Source organism: Heteronotia binoei, chromosome 5, assembly GCF_032191835.1.
Source record: "Heteronotia binoei isolate CCM8104 ecotype False Entrance Well chromosome 5, APGP_CSIRO_Hbin_v1, whole genome shotgun sequence".
Lineage (NCBI taxonomy): Eukaryota > Metazoa > Chordata > Lepidosauria > Squamata > Gekkonidae > Heteronotia > Heteronotia binoei.
Genome location: NC_083227.1, coordinates 116,817,423 through 116,842,328, shown reverse-complemented (window position 1 = coordinate 116,842,328; position 24,906 = coordinate 116,817,423). Strand labels below are relative to the sequence as shown.

Genomic DNA, 24,906 nt, shown 5'->3' with positions numbered 1-24,906 from the left:
AACAAATCATTAAGCTCAAATGAATAGTCAATCACATGAGTCAATTCCTTTATACGGCAGGTTTGAAAAATCCTTTTCCACAACAATGCTGTAAGACTAGATGAAATTGTTGCATGATGCTCACAGCATGGTGTGACACAATCCCTGTCAGAGACACATGTTTTTGAAAGTGGTTAGAACTGGCATCGAGGTTGTCCAGCTTAGGACAAACAACTGAACAACAAATTATGCAAACATGACAGTCCACTACTACATAGAGCACTAGCATTCAGAATAATCCCCCCACTGGTTAATTCCAAAAGAATGGTGAAATGGCATGGTCAGAAAACATGTGATGAGTATTGCTGAAGCAGTTAATCAGCACTTGTACATGGTTTACTACCTAGAAACCTATACATACTGCACTGCATTGCTAAGAAGAAAGGTCTTTAAGAGAACATTGTAGAAGTGCGTGTAATAGTGAACTGATCTGTGTCATTTGTGCATTTCTTCATACATTAAGGTTTTGCATAGATTCTAAATTACATCATCTGCTCTAATCATTTGCTGAGTAAACATTGACCCACTTAGAAAATGCACTGGAATGTGTACACAGTTTTGCCGACCTCCAAAAAGAAAAAGGGCTCCTTGCCAGCAAATCTGTGTATGCCTCTGCCCTTCAGTTGTCAGTGCCACAGTTTCAGAGTTATTCTAGGTATTACACTTTGTTCATTATCAATCTGACCCCCCTCAACCAGAGCAATGAAATAACTAAAAAACAAGGGAAAAAAGAGAAAGGCACTCAACCCAACTAAACAGATCAAGTAACCAAAAAGGCTGAGAACAAATCATGAACCACTCTAGGAAGATATAAATCAACTAGAATTAAAACATTTGCAGATCTCAGGAGAACTGGGTATAGTCATTCTGAAGACTCTGATATATAGGAACATACAAATTTCACAGTCAGTATGTTAATTATCTAATTTTAATGAATTTAATTTTTGTATATCTGTTTATATTTATTCTTCAGATGGTGCACTGAACTGCTTTACATGATCAACAATATACATATGTCCATACGGTCATTTTGATTGTGTGAGTGTGCATAATTAATTAGTGTGCTTCTCAATGAAATCCAATTAACATTTACCAGTTTCATACTGCTCACTTACTAATTGGTAAATCTAAAGGTTTTTATACTTTTGTTCTTTTCTTCACTGTACAAGATATATCAAGAAATATTGTTCAAAGGATGATGTTTTCAAGGTCATGCAGGGAGCATGTAAGATGGAAAATGAGCAGATTTTAGAATCATTGTTACAAAATTGAAAAGTAGTCTGTCCTTCTTGTTTAACGGAAAATAGAATTCTACATATTTCCATTTGAAGTAAGAGCTTTTTTGTAATTCTTCTTTGTCCAGTCCGTCAAATAATAGGGCCTTAATGACAAAACTATCTTCCTTAGTGGTGCAATCCACAATATAAATGCCGAGTCAACCTTGAATCTTTGTAGAAATTAACCACACCTATATGACCATCTATTCTTATTGAACCAGTGAAACCTCTAACAATGAACTCTTCAGTTTATCAACTAGGTCTCCACGATGAATGAAAACTCATGTTATCTGTTAAGATAGATTCAGGTGTGTAGCTGTGTTGGTCTAAAGCAGCAGAACACTGTTTGAGCACAATGGCACCTTCAAGACCAATGGAGTTTTATTCAAGGTATAAATTTTATATGCATATATACTTTTTCAGATACAATGAATGGAGTTACCAGTACATATAGATAGAGGGTGAGCATTATAATAATAATGCTCACATAATAAAGATGCTTACCAGATTCAAGGACCAAACATGAATAACAAGCATAGTTTATATTATTACCATTTGTTTGGATTTAATTCTTGGGGAGGCATAGTGAGGGAAATAAATATGTCAAATTAGAGACTGATGGGTCTTAAAGGTGCCACTGGGCTCAAACTTTGTTCTCATGTCATCTGTTGTTATTCTGGAGTCAAGAAATATTAGGAATCAAACCAGTAGTGCCATAAATTCAAATGACCAATGATGTTGTATGCTGTGAATAAAATATTATGCTGTGGCATCATTAACAAATATAACAAACATCAATATGCTGATGACACCCAGCTCTATCTGCTAATGGACGGCCGGCCCGGCTCCGCCCCAGGGAATCTAGATCGGGCTTTACAGGCTGTAGCGACGTGGCTCAGGTTGAGTGGGCTGAAATTGAATCCAGCGAAGACAGAGGTCCTTTGCGTGGATCGCGGCGCTCTAGGAGGGGAAATAGCTCTCCCAACCTTCGACGGCGCGCTATTGAAACCCGCGCGCCAGGTAAAGAGTTTGGGCATTTTACTGGAGCCTTCATTGTCAATGGAGGCCCAGATAGCAGCCACTGCCAAGTCAGCATTCTTCCATCTGAAGCGGGCAAGGCAGCTGGCCCCCTTCCTGGAGCGTCGCGACCTCGCAACAGTGATCCATGCAATGGTCACCTCAAGACTGGACTACTGTAATGCCCTCTACTTGGGGCTACCTTTGTGCCGGACTCGGAAGCTGCAGCTGGTGCAGAACGCGTCGGCCAGGCTATTATTGGGGCTCTCAAAATGGGAGCACATACGGCCGGGACTGCGCGAACTGCACTGGCTGCCAATTACCTACCGAGTCCAGTACAAAGTGTTGGTTATTACCTTTAAAGCCCTATATGGCCGAGGACCAGCCTACCTAAGGGACCGTCTCTCCCCATATGAACCCCAGAGGGCACTGAGGTCGATGGGCAAAAATAAATTGACTATCCCTGGGCCGAGAGAGGTCAAACTTCAAAACATCAGAACTCGGGCCTTCTCAGCCGCGGCTCCTGTACTGTGGAATCAGCTTCCGGAGGAAGTGCGGGCCCTGCGGAACCTTGACCAGTTCCGCGGGGCCTGCAAGACCGCTCTTTTTAGACAAGCCTATGCTGATATCTGCTGAGTTGCTAAGAATAAGGAGCCGCCATCTACTATACGACTATGGAACCATCTAAACTGGCAGAACCAGCGCCAAACAAGTTCATTGCTGCCAGATTTATTCTATGTAATGAATCATGTATTTTAATTATTTTAACTTAATTAACTGGTTTTTATGTTTAATTTCTTTAATTGTTAAATTTTAAAGTTTTATCTTTGTTAAATATGTGAAATGTTGTTAGCCGCCCTGAGCCGCCTAGGCGGGGAGGGCAGGATATAAATGTAAATATAAAAATAAATAAATAAATAAATAAAAATAACGATGGGTAGCTGTGTTTGTAGCAGTAGAAAAGAGTAAGAGTCCAGTAGCATCTTAAACTTGTCTTTAAGATGCTACTGGACTCTTACTCTTTTCTACTGCAACCAATATAAGAGTTATTCATATAGTAGTTATCTTGCATCAGACTAGTAGTACTTTACTGAGAATGTTTGTGTATCAAACAATGTTGGTTGAACCTCCTGGTTTATATTTCTGAGACTGTTGTCTCTGGCATTTCTGAGATTGTTGTCACTAGTCTAGCATCCCATGTTGACAGAACACCTGGACAGATAAATGGAATCTGGGGTAAAAAAAAATGTGGATCATATATAACACCTAAATTCCTCATCTCAATGTAGCTTCTGCACAAAGTTTAGGTATGTGCAAGGTTATTGCAAAGTGTAGGGTACAGATCACACATGTAGTTTATGCATGGTGTAAATTCTGTGCAGTGAAAGCCAAGTGTAGAGCCAATAGGAATAATTCCCTGACTTTTTCTATGTGTTCATTTTGCTAGATTTCATGTTAACCCTATTGGGCTTCTGTTAATGCAATATTCCTTCTGGACTAGGAAGCACTAGCTCAGAAATGTTTATGTAATACATATACAGAAGCTCACACACACACACACACACATCATTAATTTCAAAACAATACTGTTAGAAACTTTATAATTCCCATACACAACAAATTTTGCTGACCTTTGGCAAACGTTCAGGGTCACCAGGATGCCTTGGGATGACCTTCTGTAACCTTTGGAAACCATAGTCAATGGTTGGTTCATTCAGAGCTGAAACAACAAACACATAATTATATAATAAGCAATAAGGCAAGGTGCTCTGTTACAGAGTACAGTAAAAGGCAATAATGCTGAATATCTGGAAACTATCACAGCAAACTCCATCCATGCTCTTTTCCACAAATCTGTGAAGCTGTGGTTCAAACACTGTTTTAAGGTTAGATGTGAGGTTTTGGCTGAATATCTGTGTCATGAGAGCAGCAAGTCTGGACTCTTTGTAAACACCTTTTAAGTAAGAAACTATTATAATTCAGGGAGTTTTGATAAAATTCATTTGATAAATGCTTCAGATGCCACCTTTCAAGTTTGCCACTGTAATGTTACAAAAAATCCTTTTTGATTCGGGGGAAAAAAAAGAAAGGCGACTCCTGCATTTCCAAATTATATTATGTATTTGATCCCACCTGCAAACAAAGTTGCATGTATTTTCCTTGTGAACTAGGCAGTGAAGAAATAGATTATGCCATTGCTAAAGCTGTTATAAGGCAATCTAGATTCAGAGGAAATAAATCACATGAACCAAAAGAAACAGCATATGTAGCTAGCTGCTATTCTATATTTCTTCACTGACTGAGCAATCTTGTAAATATTGCTGGTACATGTAGTCTTGCAATTATCAATCACATTTTTAAAGACTAACTTGAAGTTAAGGAAAAGTGACTTTATAGTCATTATAATGAGTCAAACCTCATCTTATCATAGCCAGGATGTTGATGAACTAGACAATTCTTAACAGTGTCATCACATTGGGTACATCTAAAGTTCTATGAGCAGTACAGCTGATCATTATGATTTTAATTATTATTCAGAGGCAGCCTTGTTGGATGGAAGCAATGTGAAGCAAGCTGCTTCAAGTGGCAGAGTCCAGAGAAGGTAGAATTTTTTTCTTCCTTCAAAATATCTATCACTGCGTTTAATAAAATATATTAAGCTTCAGTCTAGAGCAAGGTGTATCCTTTGAACTTTTTTGCATCAGCTCCCTTTCTGTTTTATATATAGTTATTTGTGATCTAAATTAAACTTAGTTCTGTAGAAGAAAATAGTCAAACATACAGATGGGAAGCCCAATCCAAGCATTTTTCAATCACAGATATAATAAAAAGGATCCTAATTGCAATAAATACTTAAATTCCAGACTAACTCTTTAATCATCCTTGTCAGAGAATGAATTAGTTCTTTTTTAGATTCTTGGAAGCTTTTGCTATTGATTTTAATGAGAGGTAGCATGAACATCCTTCTATATCCTACATAAAATGTGTTCCTTTGTTCCCAATGGCTTACTGCAAAATGTCTTTTTATACACTGAAAAAATATCAATATGATTTTAAAAAAAAAAAACTTTCAGACTGACTAACAGTCAGTATTTGTGTTCTTGACATCTATCCATACATTAAAAACAAGTTAGCACATACCATAGTTAAAAAGCATTCCCATTACCCTAAATTTCAAAAGTACTATTGAAAGTACTACCGACTTCAAGAAACTGTATTAAATTCAAATAGGTCCCAAGGCTAATGGAAGCAATTTGTGTACCAACCCAAACTGACTGGCCTACTTTTCAAAATACAGGTATGATAATCTCGTGGTTTTAAAAGGACATTTAAATTGAAAGACTGTGAATATAGTACATAATTATACCAATAGCACCCTTTAACTTGTCAACTTATAAATCTAAAAGGCTATCAATCATTTCTAAAGAGGAAATAAACCTTAAAATTCTTTGATTGACTGTGCTTACTTTTTATGTTAAAAAAAGACAACGCGAGAGAGAGGAAAAAATGTATTAAAGTGGCCAGAAATCCATTTACAAAAGTACATTGTTTTACATAGGTGAGTAAAAAGCCAATAATTACATCTCCAAAAGACATCTAAATCAAAGTAAGTACTTTCCTTCACTTATGTATTTTAAGTTACGTGGAACTTCAAGCAACTTTTTTATTAAAATACTTTTCCAAATGCAATGCTTATTGAAGTAGCTAATAGAATAGCATTTTCATTTAAGGTAATGTAATCATTTTTGCAAATATAAGATTTAAGCCATTTTCCCCTATCTAAACAGTAAACTTTCAACCTGTCTCTTGTGTGAATTAACTAAAATTACACCCAGGTGTACAAAATCTGTCTATCTATGCTAGTGTAACAGTTAAGGCACAATATTTATTATTCTTTCCATTTTATGAATTACTACTTAAACCCTTGAGGAAGAACTTTCTTTCACATTAGATGTTCACAGAGTAAGCCTTGGAAACTCTTCACACAGCCTTTCTGAAGCTGTAGCTCATTTAATACAAGAAAAAATTACACTTATCTATGAAAATCAGAACAGGGGATTAAATTATTTTATGTTTCCAAAACTGCAACTTATACTGTCAGTTTTCCTTCACCACCCTTTAGAAAAATGGACCTTCTGAACTAAATGAATCAATTGCTGTCATAATTATGCCTGAAAATACAGGCTCTTGAATTTTCTTTTTTGTTTTGAAATAATAATTTAAAAGGTTGTCTTCCCCCCCCCCCCCCCGCGTATTTCATATAATGAGCTCCTGCTGTATCAATAAAGCTTGGAGTATTAATTGAGTGACTGCTTGATACACAGGAGAGAGGAATTTGTATCTCTAGTCATGCTGCCAACTTAAAGTGGAATGATCGACACTTAATATCAGCAATTAAAAGAACCTGTTCAAATATCATACGGAATTCATAGCTTGGGGAAGTCTCAGGAAACTCATTCTGATATAGGGGAGAATAATTTAATTAGATACATTTTAATGTTATTATTTGAAGAAAATAAACACACTCTACATGGAAAATGTGGAGATATCAGATGCCAATACAAAACACAAAGCTTGCAAAGTTAGTTTGCATGAACCATGTCTATCTGTTTGTCTGTTGCTATTTTTCAGGAATGTTGCTCAAGTAATATTTGTCAAAAATACCATAAGTACGCAGACCAGAAAACACAAAAAGTTATGATGTTTGTATGCACTAGTATACCCAGAACTAATAATCCAGAAAACTATACAATTGCCACTTCAATACAAACAGGATTCTTATTGGTCCAAAGGCTTGTCTCCCTTAGAGGCAAAATGTCTCTTGCTTATTAATATATGCTTCATATGTGTGTGTGTGTGTGTGTGTTTATATGTTTATATCAATATAAATATAGATATGCAGAAACGTGCATCTTGGATTTTATGGTTAAAATGTGTGGATTGATTTTATTGTATATTGTTTTTAATATTCTATGTGGTTTTTAACTGTTGTTAGCCGCCCCAAGCCCATTGGGGGAGAGCAGGATATAAATCTGATTAAATAAAAAAATACGTTGATTTTTTTTCAAAATGGGAATGCTACAATAGGAATAAATGACACCCAACAAAGAAACAAAGAATCCTGAAAGTCTCTGTGTGCTGATACAGTATGCAAAACCATGCATCTATTTTTCATGACACAGGGTCTCAGAATATGAAAACACCACTGTGTTCAACTGTCTTATCCCATCCTTCTTATCATTATCTTCCAATAATGAATAAGAATGGTTAAAATTGGAATTCTAAAGAGAGTCATACTTCAGTCCATCACTGAAGGACTTAAGAAGGATGAAACTCTCCTCTGTAAGTCTACCTCATTTCCAGGGCATCAAGGTTCCTACACAATGCAGTTTATCACTTTTGTTGTTGTTGCTAAGGCAAAGTCAACTGTGTATTGTATACACTGTATTCCTATCGCTGTACAAAATAGTATAATATGGTATTATCACAGAGCCATTACATAACCAATGGTTATACTCCATGGAGGCTTAATCATGTTGGAGAGATTCAAAGAGATGACACGGCCAGGACTAACCCTGATGCTGCTTTTGTAGGCTCCAGGGCTAGGAAGGAGCAGCACAGTCAGCCATGTGCTCTGTGTCTGGTGGGCCACATGGCCTGAGCTGAGGACAGGGTCCAGTGGCGGCAGTATATGGGATGCAGTTTGAGGGCAGGACTGTGGGTGGACTATTGGGCTATGCCATACCCCACATGCCCAACCCCCTAGATAAGCAGACACCACCTGGGCCTAGGCCTTGCCTTTGCAGGACCTAAAGGAGGCCAATAAAATTCTGACACTGGATGGGGACTTTTCAGTGTTTAATGGAAAGGAATATATTTATTCAAATACTGAGCATTAGTATTAACACATTTACACTTCAACATTGCGTCCTATAGAGTGTTAAGTTTAGGACTTCCCAATTAACTATGCAATGCATGAAAAACAGCATGTCCACATAGAAACTTTTGTATGTCTCTCTGGCATGCTGATTTCAATGCATCTTGTCTCACAGTACTATATATTCTACATTAATTACTCCTGTCTACGTGTCAAAAGCAGGGAAAACATAACTGTATCCAGTGGATCACCATACTTTTCTTTCTTGTCTCACTTTCCACCCTCCCAATTATGAACTAAGGGCCAAGGGGGTAGCACTCCATCCCTGTTGTTTCCATATTGCACTTATCCATATATGAGCATTCCATTCATTTCAGAGGAACTACACAGTAAGCTACACTGCACCTTTTCCTAAGATGTAACTTTTCCTTTGCAGAAAATAATATTTTCAAAACATTTCATGTGTCACCTTCAAATAATAAAGATCTTTCTTTTGGTGTTTGAGAAGATAATTCACACAATGGCAACTGAAAAATACAGCATGGAACCCCCAGTCTGCCAGCAAACCCCATGACCCTGACTATTAGTATTGCAAAAAATGGCAACATTATAGAGCCACAGCACTGATATAGTAAGTTTCCAACCAAGTACCTTAGTATGCAATAGGACTTTAATTGGTCCATAAGGGAACATAAAAATCTACTTCACACACACATCAAGTGAAAGAGTGTATTTTGCAAACCTCACATGTAAAGAAAGTTTTCTTTCTTAATTAAATGAAAGTTTTCTTTCTTAATTAAATGAAACCATACAAGCACTGGGCTATTTTTGTTGTGGTTGTTGTTAATATGATTTACTCTCCATAAACTTTTTCATTAATTTTCCCTCAAGTGTTTATTCCCATAGGCAATGGAAAATGGAAGTGTTTGGAGCAAGTCCTGCTGAGACACAAGAATTGGTGTTACAGAGACTGTTGCAAGGCAAATTCAAGAGCTTCCCTATTTGACTTTGTGTGTCACATTCACTTAAACATATTCTTGTGAATTTAATTTCCTTCTCTTTACTGTACTTTGATGATGTCATGTTTTACTAGGAATAGAATAATATGTAGCTAATAAGAAATGTAAAGTCTAGATTGTATAACTGTATAGAGTCTAAAAATCCATTAGACTATAAATAGCATTTTACAATGAAATCAAACCACCCAACTAGCATCCTTGCCTCTGGCTTCCTCTGAGGCTATTCCTTGTTTAAAGGTGCAGTTGAACTAGTAGTTGAACTAGTAGCCAAGGCAGACCTGTTGTAATCAAACTTAACTGTACACATGCTGTGCGATATTTTATTATACACACATACACTCACTGAACATCAGTTAGAGCCTAAGTATCCAAATTAAATATCTGTAGCAAACCTGAGTGCCCTAGGAATACAAAATGTAACTGAAACTGAAATTTTAAAATGGTAATGTTGGTCAGGAAACGCATGGATACCCTTGATCCAGTACACTTTTTAGTACACAGGACACTCAGTACGCAGTATAAAGATCACAGTAACATTCTCTTTCTTTTTGTATTTAGGGCTACAGGACACATGGGAGCTACAGCACCCATTTGTAAAGTATCCATTCATCAATTTATCCATACCCCACAAGTTCCCACTACACTTTTACTTCCATTGAGTAATTCAATTATATAATGTGTCATAAATAAAGAGCACAGAAACAGGACAAACTCCTATCTTCCTCCACTGCTGACCCTTCTAGCCAAGATGACTGCCTCTAAAAAGGCTACCTTACCAGAAAGTAGAGCTTGAGAACAGGAGGCTAGTGGCTCAATTGGGTAGGGTTGCCAATCCCCAGGTGGGGGCAAGGGATCCACCAGTTTGGAGGCCCTCCCCCCACTTCAGGGTCGTCAGAAAGCGGGGGGAGGGGAGGGAAATGTCTGCTGGGAACTCTATTATTCCTTATGGAGATTTATTCCCATAGAAAATCATGGATAATTGATCCGCGGGTATCTGGGGCTCTGGGGGGGGCTGTTTTTTGAGGTAGAGGCACCAAACTTTCTGTATAGCATCTAGTGCCTCTCCCCAAAATACCCCCCAAGTTTCATAAAGATTGTACCAGGGGATCCAATTCTATGAGCTCCAAAAGAAGGTCCTCCCATCCTTCATTATTTCCTATGGAAGGAAGGAATTGAAAAGGTGTGACGTCCCTTTAAATGTGATGCTTGTCACAGCCTTGATCTTGGCTCCACCCCTAATGTCTCCTGGCTCCACCCCCAAAGTCCCCAGATATTTCTTGAATTGGACTTGGCAACCCTACAATTGGGGGCTTCATCAGGCTTGTCAACTCTAGGGGCAAAGACCATTGTGGGATAATATGGAGTAAGGAGGAAAGACATTGGATAACCTTTTCAGAATATGTTATGCCAACATATGCACAAATTCATTGCTGCTCTGAACTTCATCATGACATGTGACAAGAGCCACCGGGTGGGTCTTTTCAGAAAAGACAGCTGCGTCAGCTTGGGCTCGAGACAGCAGGCATGGAGACGGCATGGTAGGACAGCATGGAAGACAACAGGCAAATGAAAGGACATTACCCTCTAGTGGACATCCAGGACTGGAAATTAGCCCACTTTCTGTTGTAAGCACATCTGGTTGAGGGTTGCATGCTTGAAGCAAAATGCTTAAAGCCTCTTGTGAAAAGGGGGGCTTTAAGGCCAAATTCTCCATGCTGACAGATGTTTTACACTGTGATGTAGTAACAGACCTTGAGCCAACAGATCTGTTGTGGGAGGGAAAGGTATAAAACCTCTGCCTGCCAGGCATAGGAGCTCAGAAAACCAAATCTGGAGTGGCCAGAAGGGAGCTATCAGGATACAATCTGTACAGTCTGCCAGTATCTTTCCTATCACCTTGTTTAGTAGAGAGAAGGGGGGAAATATGTAGAAGAGTGTGTCCAACCACAGGATCTGGAAAGCATCCTCCATAGAAGATGGGTCACTGCCCATGAGGGAGGAGAACTGTGGTGCCTTTGCTGAAGCTGCTGTGGTGAACAACTTCACTTGAGGATATCCCCAAGCAGGGGTGGAATTCTAGCAGGAGCTCTTTTGCATATTAGGCCACACCCCCTGATGTAGGCAATCATCCAAGAGCTTACAAGGCTCTTTTTTGTAAGCTGTTGGAGCATTAGCTACATCAGGGTATGTGGCCTAATATGCAAAGGAGCTCCTGCTAGAATTCCACCCCTGTCCCCAAGAATTCCACCCACTCCTTTTTTCATCTTAGGCGGGTGAAACAGTTGGCTCCCTTCCTTGACTGTAGTGACCTGGCAACTGTGATCCATGCAGTGGTCACCTCAAGACTGAACTACTGTACTGCCCTCTACATGGGGCTGCCCTTGTCACGAACCCGGAAACTACAGTTAGTGCAGAATGCGGCAGCCAGGCTGCTATTGGGGCTGCCCAGGTGGGAGCACATACAGCCGGTGCTGCAAGAACTGCACTGGCTGCCAATAGTATATCAGATTCACTACAAGGTGCTGGTCATTACCTTCAAAGCCCTTTATGACCGAGGACCTTCGTACCTGAGGGACCGTCTGTCCCCAAACGTTCCCCAGAGGTACTAAGATTGGGAACTCAACATCTTTTAGTGATCCCCGGGCCGAGAGAGGCTAGACTGATGTCTATCAGGGATCACACCTACTGGTGGAACCAGCTGCCGGAAGAGGTTAGGGCCTTGTCGGATTTTGCCCAGTTCCGCAAGGCCTGTAAGACTACACTCTTCTGGCAGGCTTTCAGCTGATATTGAGTTTTATAAAACAGCAGGAGGAATCCAGGAATATTGACATCACTGAATTTGAATAACATTGGAATGTTATTAGCATCAATTGTTTTAGACTGTTTAAACTTAACTGATTTTATTACCATGATGCACTTTGTTTTATGACTATTTGTTTCATGACTATTGTTGTAAGCCACCCTAAGCCTGCCTTGGCAGGGAGGGCGGGGTTTAAGTTTAATAAACCATAAATCATAAGTATTGAATATCATCCTGATGCACTTGTCCTGAATGGACAACTTGTAGTTGGTCTGAAAAAAATCCTGCTTAGTTGTCTGCCTGAACATTTGATGACCTGTTTATATGGATGGCCTTGACAAGTGCCCCAATACTCATGGCTTTCTCCCAAGCTACTATTTCCTCTAAACAAAGCCTCCTGGATCCTGTGCCTCCTTGCTTGTTGAAATAGTATATTGTCACTGTATTGTCTATCTGGATCACCACCTGTTTGCCCTTGCATATATCTGAGAATCTCACCGCATGGAGTTCCAGGTTATTAATATGGAGAGAGGTATGCATATGATGTCACTAGCCTTGTACTGAAAATCCTTGGCAATGGGCACCCCAACATAATAAAGAGGTATCTGTAGTTAATGTGTCCTCTGGAACCCAGAAGCTAAACTGGACCCCAGCAAATAAATGTGCATCATTCAGCCACCAAGATAGGGATCTAATCACCACTATGGATATATAAAAACAACACATTGTGGAGTGCCTGTTAGGGTCATACCTTTTAATGAGCCAGATCTATAAAAACCTCATACACAGTCTAGTAAATGGAATCACAGCAGTAGTAGAGACTTAGTAACTATTGAATTGCTCTCACTGGTTGCCAACACACAGGAACGCAGTTCTGACTAGCTTGGCATCAAGGGGTGTGACTTAATATGCAAATGAATTCTGCAGTGCTTCTTCTACAAAAAAGTCCTGTGTGAAACAATGGTGACATCAGGGGGTGTAGCCTAATATGTAAATGAGTTCCTGCTGGGGTTTTTTCTACAAAAAAAGCCCTTACCAGCCCTAACATATTACAGGTGGCAGTGATGTGGTGCATGGCATCATACAGCATTTCACAACTATGGGCTATAAGCAACAAGACATCAAGATACAGAAAAATGGAGCAACCCTTTGTCTGCATCACTACTGCTATATGCTTCGTAAAAACTCTAAGTGCAATAACCAGCCTGAATGTGAGGGAGGAATACTGAAAAACTTGTGAACCCTATCTGAACTGCAGGACCAAGACAACATCTTAATCAGTCTCATGTTTTGGTCTGGCTCATTAAAATGCCTGTTTGGATTTGGATGCAGGACATTCCTTTCTATGTTTTTAATAGGAGGTTCTGTATGGGAATGTACTTTAATCGTAGAGAGACTGAAAGTGGATGTTTGGATTCCACCTCCAGGGCGATCAAAGAAGTCCTTTAGGGAGAGATTGAAGTCACCTTCATGGTCAAGTCCATAGGCATTGATTGGACCAATGGGGGGCAAGAATGGAGTTCAGCAGTCAGTGCCAAAGAAAGTGGAACCAAAACCATAGGTCCTGAGCTTGTAACTGTCTTGGAACTGTCAAGGCATACAGCACCTTCTTCCAAAGTGCTGCTTTCAAAGTCCTATCAAAATGAGCCTTCATTGTGAAGTGCTGACAAATCTAGCACATGCCCAAATTATGGAATTCCCCAAGGCATAGGAGGCATCATTCATGTTCATCACTATGAGTCATCTTAGTGCTGCATTTAGTGCATTTCTTGAAAAGTATCTTGGACACCATTACAGGGACCACAAGCAGAACAACTTTGGGGTCAAACCCGCTGGGGAGAACAGATTTTTCTCACAAGAGGAGATCCCTGAAGAAGAGACTCAAGCACCTCTGCTGGAATTCTGATTTAATATTCTATATCAGAGGTGGCCAACGGTAGCTCTCCAGATGTTTTTTGCCTACAACTCCCATCAGCCCCAGCCAGCATGGCCAATAGCTGGGGCTGATGGGAGTTGTAGGCAAAAAACATCTGGAGAGCTACCGTTGGCCACCCCTGTTCTATATCTGGTTTTTTTAGATGAGTGAAGTAATAACACAGCTAGTCAGGCATCCCTAACAGCAGCAAAAATGAAACTGAGGGAAGGGGGTGTCCACCCCCAGAGCATGTGGTACCTGCAGTAGGATAACTTGCACATGCACTGGTTCTGAAGGGGTCGCGTGCCGCCTTTTGGAGTTTTACTTAGCTAGGAAAAAATGTCTGTGGTCAGCAAGTCTAATGTGGGACTGCATTAGAAGACAGAAGATGAATACAGCAGTTTGGGAGGAAGGAGGGCAGGTGGTGAGAAGAGCAAACCCTCTTGAGAGAATGTACATCTCTCAAGTTTCTTATTTCCATAGATGTTATTAAAAACAACAACAACAACAAACTTTCAGGTGAATAAATCCTACCTCCTTCCCCAGCTCCATGCAAGATAACTGATCAGTGCAGTGTAAGTGAGCATGTGCACAAAGTCCTGGCACACACAAACTATCAGACTACAAACTGAATGCATCATAGCCTTACGAAGACACACAGAAGACCAGAATTACATAATGCACAGAAAAAAAAGTCTCTTAAATATTAGTATCAATGAATTGTTTCATTCCAAAATTTTGGATATAATTTTATGTTCAAATATATTAGATGTTAAGTGTAAAAAAAAAAAGGCTTTGAGGCCTAGTTTTGTTTTCAACATGTTTAAGCTATTAGACATAATCAATGTTGCATGCTTAGAAAAAATGATAATAGATTATAGAGAATTTAAATTATTACACTGAATGTAGCTTGTTGTATGTTCCTAAGAGAGGAAAAGCTATAATTCTGGAGCTTCCAGCAGCTTCTGCATCAAGAACCCAGCAATATTACCCACTCCTATAATTGTTCAGATTTTGTACCAGAGAGTTTTGACAATAATAGTTATCAGAGGGAAAAATCATAGCAAGCTGTCTGATAAACATGTTTCCCTGCCCTCATACCCTGGTGAGCACTGTGACACTATACTTTTATCATCTTGTGTGTGCTCAGAATGAGCTTAGAACAGCAATTGCCAGGAATAGGCAGGCGATAAACTGCATTGATTTAACACATCTTGTTTTCAATCATGCTCGGATTTTCTGAGCACGCATTTTTCCTGTACTCTAGCTTGTAGCTTTTATCTGACGAGCTGATCCCTTTTCACTGGAAAATGAAAAGGTCGCACAATAAGACACGGTTTACTGGAACTCCAACACGCACTGGGGAAAGTATTTTAGATAAATACTGGCAGACATAGTGGAGCTGAATTTCAACACCACAATTGCTTAACAACAATACTTATTACTCTCCTAGAACAAGTCTACAAGCACCTTACATCTCACAGTCGGGGAGAATACTAAATTAGACTTGGTAGCTAAAAAAATACCTTCCTCAAAACTGTTTAAAGATGTAGAGCTCCTTTAAACTTTTATAACTGGCTCTGAAGTGGGGAAAAACCTAAACATCTTTTCTGTAATCAACTAAACCCAATGTGAAGTTCTATTTTATTTCTTTACTTACAAAATTTATATCCCACCTTTCTATACTCATCAAGGCCTCTAAGGCAACCAAAATATTAAAAGCATACGTAATAAAATCACATCTTAAAAGTCATTAAAACCAAACAAAACACATCATTCAAACAAAACCAGGTTAAAGTACACATGCAATAAAGTACACATACATTAAAAAATTAAAAACAGCAGGAAGGAGGGATCACTGCGGGAACAGCAGACTAAAGAAGTCTTCACCTGCTGGCAGACGATGGCAACAAAAAGAGTCAGGCAAGGCTTTCTAAGGAAAGAGTTCCAGAATTTTGGTGCCAGGACCAACTTATATTTGCTTTACTAGTAACAGGGGTAGATTTGATGCAGCTGAAGGTGTTTTTTTAAAAAATCTAGACATCACCTGAATGTTTGGATATTGTCTATGCTTTTATTCTCCCTCACTGGTGCATCTCATGGTCATTTTCGGACACAAATTGTTTCACTGATTTAAGCCAGGTGAAAAACTTAACCATAAGTATTTCATTTATGCCATCATAAATGTAGCATTGTGGCATCATCAGTAAAACCATCAGAGTCACCACAGTTAATACCTACAGGGCAGATGAGTATGGACACACCAAACTACTGGCTTTCAATTCTTTAATGTGCAAGAAGCCTCTTAACATGTTTAATGTTTAAATAATCTACCAATTTTAGTAATCTAATGTATGCTTGTTTTTAAACAATTTTTAATTATTGTAACATGTCCTGATGTGTAAAGTGCATCAACTGCTCTATAATAGTGAAATCCTTTGAATCCATGTTAAAATCTCAAACCATCACATATCTAATTTCAAACAGATCACAGAGTGTAGACTAATAGATCTGCAAAACAGAACAAGATACAAAAAAAATTGTTTGCAAACTTGAAGGCAGCCCCAAGTTTGCAGAAAAACACACATCAGGGGACTAAAACTCCCTAAAATAATAGAAACAATGTTTGTTAATTTAAGACAGTAATATTCATTGGGCTCTCTGATGTTTTGAAGGTTGCTAGAAACTACAATATTATTGACTTCTTGTGGAAGCAACCAGCTGGAATAGACCATGAAATTAGGATTGCCAACCTCCAAGTGGGACCTGGAGTTTTCTTGGAATTACAACTGATCTACAGACTACAGAGATAGTTTCTATGGAGAAAAAGGCAAGCTTTGGAAGGTAGATTCTACACACCTTCTCACACTTCAACAATTTCCCAAGATGGGGTTGACAGCCCTACGTGAAAGTCATGACAACCCTACATGAAAATTCTACAAAAAGGTCATCTAGTCTAGCTCCTTACTCATTGCAACAATCTGCAACTACAGCAGCCTTGAAAGATGATGCAATCAACATAATAAAAGAATGATAATCAGGTAGCAGAAGTACAGTTTATTTAAAGAAAAAAAAACCCCTCAAACAACAGTCATCAATATTGAGGTCTATTTTTTTCCTGATGAAATTCACTTGTAAGTTAAAAAAAAGAAGTTGGCAGTTGCAATTTTTGCCCTTAGCTTAAACCCATTTGAGCCTCTGAAGTTTGAACTAAACAAATGAAATGAGAAATTCTTACTTTTCCTACTAATAAGGCCAATGACTAGGAGGTCAAAGAAAAAAGAAGAAAATAGTATAGGGAAGAATTACTTTGAGACAACACAAATGTGTTCTTAGAGAGGGCAAAAACTACACAAATACACCTGCACAATTTGTTGTTGTTAACTTCCACTACAATGTCATTGTCCCTACAAAACATTTTAGGGCATAGCATACAACATTCAACCACTGAAATATGTAATGACGTATAATAATTTCAACAGTATTTGTATAATTGATGCTGAGTACAGATGGGCAGCTCCAGGCACTCAGGAAGACCAGGTCAGCTCAAAATGGAATGGCTGAAGCCCATCCACATGCTCCCATGCGAGGTGGCCCTATCTCGTATGGGAGGTACTTTGGTGCAGTCAGACGGTTGCTGCACACCATCCCTGTTGCTCAGGCTGTTGTTTTTTTAAAAAAATAATCTTAGTGGTCATCCGCATGGGCACTCAGGAGTTCAGCTATGTGGTGGCTATGTGTTTTTAAAAAGCTGGAAGTGGCTTGGGGCAGCTTGATAGGTTCACACCACCAAGGCACCTCGCTTGCGTACTTCCACATCCAGATGCTAACAAGGCAAATGGTGTGAGGCTCAGAAATTTGCTACCACTTCAGAAGTGGTAGCTTTTTGAGCAGCTTTGAGGACTCCATTGGAGGGGGTGAGTATGGGACTGGGGCAGGAGGCAGTTGTGTACGTTTGTACGCACTTTTTTGATCCACCCGGGTCCCATCCTCGGGCTGCCTTAAACTGCTGGTCTGGATTCAGCCTGAGTGCATGATTATAGGCACAAAGAAAACAATGTGTTTGACCAAGAAAATAGAAGTAGATTTTCCACTTCTATGTCTGTAATCACATAGGTTAACTGCAGGATTCAGGAAATAATTGCTTCCGGTCTTCAGAACAATCCATGACTACTGAGAAACATTTAAGTTTTATTTTCTTTTTTTAAAAAGTATCAGCAATTGCTTCTTTGTTGAAAGCAAAAACTGTATAAGCTGGACCAGTAGACTCATTTGGGACAGCAAATCCTGTTTCTTTTCCAAGAAGATGGCTACAGTTGTCCCTTAAGTAGCTTAAAACACAGGGAAACTGGATTATCCTTGAAAAAAATTGCCAAAATACGTTTTGTTTTACAGAGGAAAAGTCCTCAGGGGATTCTTTAAAACCCAACTAATATTTTTGAGTGCTGAAGTTTGCAGTGATACCTTTTACACTATCTGATGTGTGTAAAAACATATACAGCTAGATAGTCCTTATCTGTTACATATTTGAAGAAACGAAGGAAAGGAAGTTATTCTGTCTAAATATCAGGCATAACTTATGCTCTAGGGCTTTGGATAAGTGGATTTTCAGAGTGCACTGTTTTAAGAAGGGACATATTTGTACTAAAAAAAACCTTTCTCAGGGATGCCATCTTATTGTGGTACTTCTGTGACACAGATGACTGAAATGAAGCATATTAGCGATTGAAAGATGATCTATTGGCTCATTAATTAGGGTGATCAAATCCAAAACAAGAAGATTTCAAATCAATGGCCCGAACTTCATCTGGATTGAATTCAATGTGTTGTTACTCACCATATGATCATGGCTAGACAGCTGCATAAGTTGCACTTAGTTCCATAATGCCTAGACTCCTCCTCTCTCAGAAGGATGAGTCTGGTACCTAGGAAAAAAGCAACACAGGCAGCCTTCTTTCTCAGCATCTCACAGGATCACTCACACTAGACTCTTCTCTGGTCCACAAATAGTATCAAAACAGGTTCTACCAGGGCCTTTTTTGTAGAAAGAGCCCAGCAGGAACTCATTTTCATATTAGGCCACACCCCCTGACATCACCATTGTTTAGCATAGGGCTTTTTGCAGAAGAAGCCCAGCAGAAGCTCATTTGCATATTTGGCCACACCCTCTGATTCCAAGCCAGCTGGAACTGCATTCTTGTGCATTCCTGCTAAAAAAAAGTCCAGGGTTCTACAGTCACATGGAATGTATGTCATCATATATTGACCAGAGGCTTGACTGAGAAAACTGATCTTAAAGGTGCATTGTGAAAGGCTCTGATTTCTGACAGCTCCCTTTCTTCTTTAAATCCTTCACTGTCAAAGACTGACTTCTCAGAAAAGGCAGTAAAACTAACCAACTCCCTACCTTGCCTGACCTTTCCTTACCTGGTTATCCTAAGTAAACACCTAGTAAAAACATTTTGAATCCCATAACACTCTTTATAATGGTTTCCCTGTCCTGGCAATTACAGGTCACCAAACACAACAGACATTTTCACATGAATGTTACATGCATTTGCAAATTTCTGGGAACATTATGAAACTTCTTGGCTCATACACATTGTTTCACTATTACCATCACAGCATTGTTCTAGGACCAATCATGTAATGCTCCAGGCGGTATATCCACCCAGACTCTGTTCAGTAGTGCATCTCTGTGTTTGGACATCCACTGACTGCAAGGTTGGTTATACCTCCTTCCTTGAATGAAACACTGGTTCATTTTGCTTACCCTTCTCTTTGGGTCTCTGTTCTTTAGATAGGTAAATGTAGGGCCATAGAATAAACTCCCTTCTCTGTCTCTATAAGCTACCACCTTCATTTTCTAAACTTATATGTTTGTTTATAGTGTGCTCTTCAATTAATAAGTTTGATTTTTAATTCTCTTTAATAAAAACAATTTTATTAATGACAGTCTGGTTAATTTTGAGAGTTCTACTGGGGGGGGGGGGAATCCTAGTATTCATAGGTGGAGATCCTGCTTGATTACCCTCTTCTCATATTGTTTGGGTCTCCTTACCAATTTCCCCAACAAACTCAGGAGACCCTCACAACCACCTAAAGTACCAATGTGGTCATCTGCGCATCATTTTTTATGCATTTAATACACGGACACAGAGGAAAAGCTCACATGATGTACAGAGTTATAATTTGAACACAGTATGGAAGTTACTCATGTGAATATGCCCTCATAGATAAGACACTACAGACTGAATTTTCCTATTTCACATTGCCTCAAAACATAAGGTTCCTTTTTCTCTATATATGTGTGTGTCCATGTGTGTTTGTGATAATTGGTAGATGATCATTATTAATCTGTCTCCCCAGCAGGCGGCCTGCAGCGGTGCCCCTTCATCTACCTGGCTCATACAGTGAGGCTGACTGGCAGTGGTAGCTCCTCCTCCCTTTTGCTCACTGAAAATGGTGGCTGAGGTCTTACAATGTAGCATCACAAGAACCCAAGGATTTGTATTATACCCCAGTGTGAGGATTTAGCAATCCACATATCAAGGTCCCAGATCCAAATAGTTATATAAATGGTGTTATAGCATATTTCCCTCTTCTCCGCTTTCCCAACCGATGTCCCTCTTTCCCTTCTTCTAGCAATTCTTATATTCTCACATTTCTCCCTCCCTTCTCTCCTTCTCATGCACCACTCAACACATCTATCTATACCTCTGTCTTCAGCTCCCCCCCACACTTCCTTCCTCCTGGCAGCCTCCACCTGGGAGAACTCTGGTCATTATACTGTGCTAACTCAATTTCTGGGCTGTGCCCAGTCATGTGGTGCCAGCAGGGGTAACAGCCTTCTTGATTGTATGACAAGAGACCCATATATTTCATCCTGGACAGCAGTGCTTATGTCCAAACTTAACCAGTTGGGGGTAGAGGTTGATGATTTTTTTTTACTTCTGATGAGTCATATATCTTCAGATGTATTAAATTGAGACTGTGGAAGTTGGAGGAAACGAAACTACAGCCAACAGACCCTTATATTTGCTCCCAGCTTCCTTAGGTCTTTATGCTTTCTGCAGCAAAATGCCCCATTATCTATCAGACCTAACCATTCCAAGTCAGTGCAGGGCATTTATGTTAGCTAGACTAAACGCGTTTCCCTCCAAAGTTTTACAAGGGAGATATCGAGTCCCTTCAGGCGACAGACTCTGTTTCTGTGGAGCGAATATTCCCTACTCAATTCAGCATATATTGCTTGATTGTTCCTTTTATCATAATCTCCGTAAAGATTTATTTTGTAGGCTTTCTTTCTCCCCAGATTTGTCTATTCTGCCACCCTGTTATTATTTATTGAATGATACTGAGGGAGAGGTTAGCGAGGCTGTGGCAAAATTTTTGGCTGACATCCTTAAATTTAAATCTGACCATGTATGAATGCATCTGTAAGCTCGTTTTCATTTTGATTTTATCTCCAATGTTTAAATTTTTATACTCTGTGTATTTTTATTTGCAACTGTTATGCCATTAAAGGTTTGGTATGGTGCCAGCAGGACTAGGCCCAGCTACACAGTGAGGGACCTGCAAGAACTTGCAGAGGTAATCTTACTTTTCCCTGTATCTGTCCCCATGTTCCTTCTTTTCCCCTGGGGGCCTCCATATCATCACTTTTTCCTGTTTCCTCCTCTCCTCCTCACCAATCCACCTTTTAACTGTCCCCCCATCTTCAGCTATATTTACTATTTATATACTTCATTTATATGCCACATTTCTCCCCAACAAGAACCCAAAGCAGCTTACATTGTTCTCCTCTCCTCCATTTATTCTCACAACAACTCTGTAAATTAGGTTAGGTTGACAGTGTGTGAATGGCCCAAACTAACATAGGCTGTTTTCCCACTGACCTTACTCCGGAGCGACGTCCCTCTTCACCGCGCAGCATCTGCGCGGATTTCCCGCCAACTGCTGCGCACAACCAGGAAGTGCTGCGGCTTTTGCGTCGCAGATATAAACTGCTAAAAACCAGTTTACATCTGCGACGCAAAAGCCGCGGCTCTTCCTGGTTGTGCGCAGCAGTTGGCGGGAAATCCGCGCAGACGCTGCGCGGTGAAGAGGGACGTCGCTCCCGAGTAAGGTCAGTGGGAAAACGGCCATAGTGAGCTTCTAGGGCAGAGCAGAAATTTGAACTTGGATCTCCCAAATCCTAACCTGAAAATCTAACCACAACACAGGTTTTCATGATGTGGCTGCTGTTGAACAGTAGCAAACAGCTAGGTCTGGGTAAGTCATCCAAGGTGGGTGGCAGAAAGCATCCTGTGGTTGCTACTGTGCCTGGCCGGAATGAGTCCTCACTCCAAAGCCAAAAGATATCCTGAAAGGGCCAACCCCTTCCTCTGCCTTTTTTCCAACAGAAACCAAAGGTGGAAAACTAGCAATACTGTGGCAACAGCCACTCATTTCTTAAAGCTACAGGTGTTTCTAGTATTATTTTGGAGGATTTTTAAAAACCACATGGTTTTTTTTTTAACTTTTCAGATTTTTCAGTAAAACCTGAGGTGTTTTTCAGGTTTGCAGAAAGATCTGTCTTGTTGGTCCATGGCTCCTGTCTCTGGATTTAAATACTCACAAATTTAGCTATATTGATAACTAGATCTATTGATGTAACCTACACAACATAATACAAATTATGTTTTTTAAAACAATTTTTTTGTAATTTTTTTTTAAATCAGAAAATATCAATATACAGGGGATATTATTCCAAATCCTTTCTTGGGAGTAACTTGATTGAAATATTTTCTCAATTGCTTATAAATTGGAAAAGGGAATTATCCAAATTGAGCAAAACCTGATACAACATAGCTATTTTTTCTAGACATGTTATCTATTATTATCCAAACTTGAAAGGTTTTTCAGCAGAAGTGGTTCACATTCAGGTACAAATATTTAGACACTGACTAATGTGATGAGAAATCAAGTGATGTACAGCCACATGTAAGCCATCCCAGAGAGGCTTAGCCATGTGTGAGTGAGGCACTAAAAAAAAGAATGCTGAAGAATTTCAGCAGCCCTTTATAATAGTTACCACAGTGGAATGTTTAGACTTATCTGGATTTCAGTAAGATGCATTCCTTTTCCTTTTCATAACTTAATAATTAAACAGATAATGCATGGGAAAGCTAGACCAGATGGGCACAGTTAAACCACTATAATGACAGTCAACATTACGAGTTCAGCTCACTGTGATCTAGAAAATTATCCTATCCATACAGCATTACCCATTGGTACACCTGGAGCAAAATCATTTTCCTATAATTTCTGCTGATGAATGTGTCATTTCAGCTTGGCCAGTGTCACTGAAACCTAGCTGGATAAGGCATGGGATCTAGTCAGCTTATATTTGGGTTAGCCTATTTTGTATTAGCCTAGACTTGGGGGAGGGGGGTCGGGACTACAGCATTCTAAAGGCACTATTTCCCTAAACATCAACACTGACAGTACAGACTGTCATGAATCCCCAGTCCAGGAGATTCTTGGGATGGGTTGGCAGAGCACAAAATTACATAAAACCCCGGGGTGCATGTCCATAGACTTACCAGATCTGGCATCTATCACCAGCCCCTTAAACTAGCCAAACAGTCAGAAGCTAAGGGGCCAGTTTCTAACCTTACTGAGATTAGTCAAGAAAGTCAGCTCTGCAAGGTAGGCCACTTACAAAATGAGTTTCAATAACAATTAACATGGCAGGTGGATTCTTAATGTTTAAGAGGCTGAAATCAGACTGAAACACTTGAAGCACAGAACACCAAGTATAAGCAAAAATGCAAGAATATTTCAAAAGAACATAGCAAAGAAGAATAAAATAAATAAGCTACATTTTAAGATTCTAACTATACAGTAAGACATTAGCTCAAAGTTAACAGATGTTAGCCTTCTGGGCTGAACTCAGGAAGCATTCCATACCTCTCTATCCATTAAGCATGTTTCAGGCAGAGCCTGGTCCATTCTGAAATGAACCCATCTTGACTCATGATAGCTGTCAGCAAGCTACAACAAACACCAGAAAACTAATTGTATTAAAGGTCTAACATTTGAGAGGGTGGGGTGGGGGCTCTTTTGCCCAATCAAAGTTCACCTCAGTTAAGTTAGGTTGACCAGAACCTGTTACAGCATACGGCCCATGAGCAGGCCACTTTATGACAGGATGGAGAGGTTATCTGAAATCTAACCCATTCATTGTGCAGTGTAAATCAGAACACCAACTGAGGGGCACTGATGCCCTGGTAAACAAATAATTTGTCACTAGGGTTGCCATTCCTCTGGTGGCATCAGGGAATCCCCCAATTTTTGGTGCTTCAGTTTACTGCCAGCCAACTAGCCAGTGGGGGAAGCCCAACCCCCAAACAGGGACATCACTGCACAATGTCCCCAACATGATTATGTCATCCAGAAGTAGAGGATGTTGCATGGGGAAGCTCTGGTATTTGGGCAAACTCTATGGTTTTGAGGCCAAAAATCCATAGTTGCCCAAGTACTAGAGAATCCCTGTCTTGTGACTTGGGGGGGAGCATCCCTGCCCACACCCAGAATGCCCACCAAAGTCCCCTGCTCCAGCCAAGGTAAGACCTGACAACCTTATTTGTCACTATACCTGAATTGCTATCCAAAGGTCACAAGGCTGATTTGCCAACTCTTCCATATAAACAACTTGTTATTTCCCATTTTATCACTTCTAATCCATTTACAGGCTTAGAGTTTAATATAATGCCTGTGTATGTTTAATCATATGTTTGATGGCAGAACAAGAAATTGACTAAAGGTCTAATTTCTGGACACAGATTATATATCTATATTTTATATGCAGTATAAAATTGTACATAATGCAGAATTACTTCCTCAAAAATGGTAGCTATGTCATGGATAAGCCTTTTCATTTTAGATGAATGGAACTATAGTAACCCTTATCCATC

The 24,906-nt window shown here is 39.6% G+C and overlaps 1 protein-coding gene across 5 annotated transcripts in view; it reads right to left on the bottom strand.

The window, feature by feature from the left end:
- Positions 1-24,906, bottom strand: part of EBF1 (EBF transcription factor 1) — a 553,072-nt gene that overhangs the window by 64,623 nt on the left and 463,543 nt on the right. For all 5 annotated transcript variants that reach the window (XM_060240230.1, XM_060240234.1, XM_060240231.1 and 2 more), the window contains exon 11: positions 3,965-4,053. In XM_060240230.1, coding sequence (XP_060096213.1) covers positions 3,965-4,053 — 89 coding nt within the window. The remainder of the gene's footprint in view (positions 1-3,964; positions 4,054-24,906) is intronic.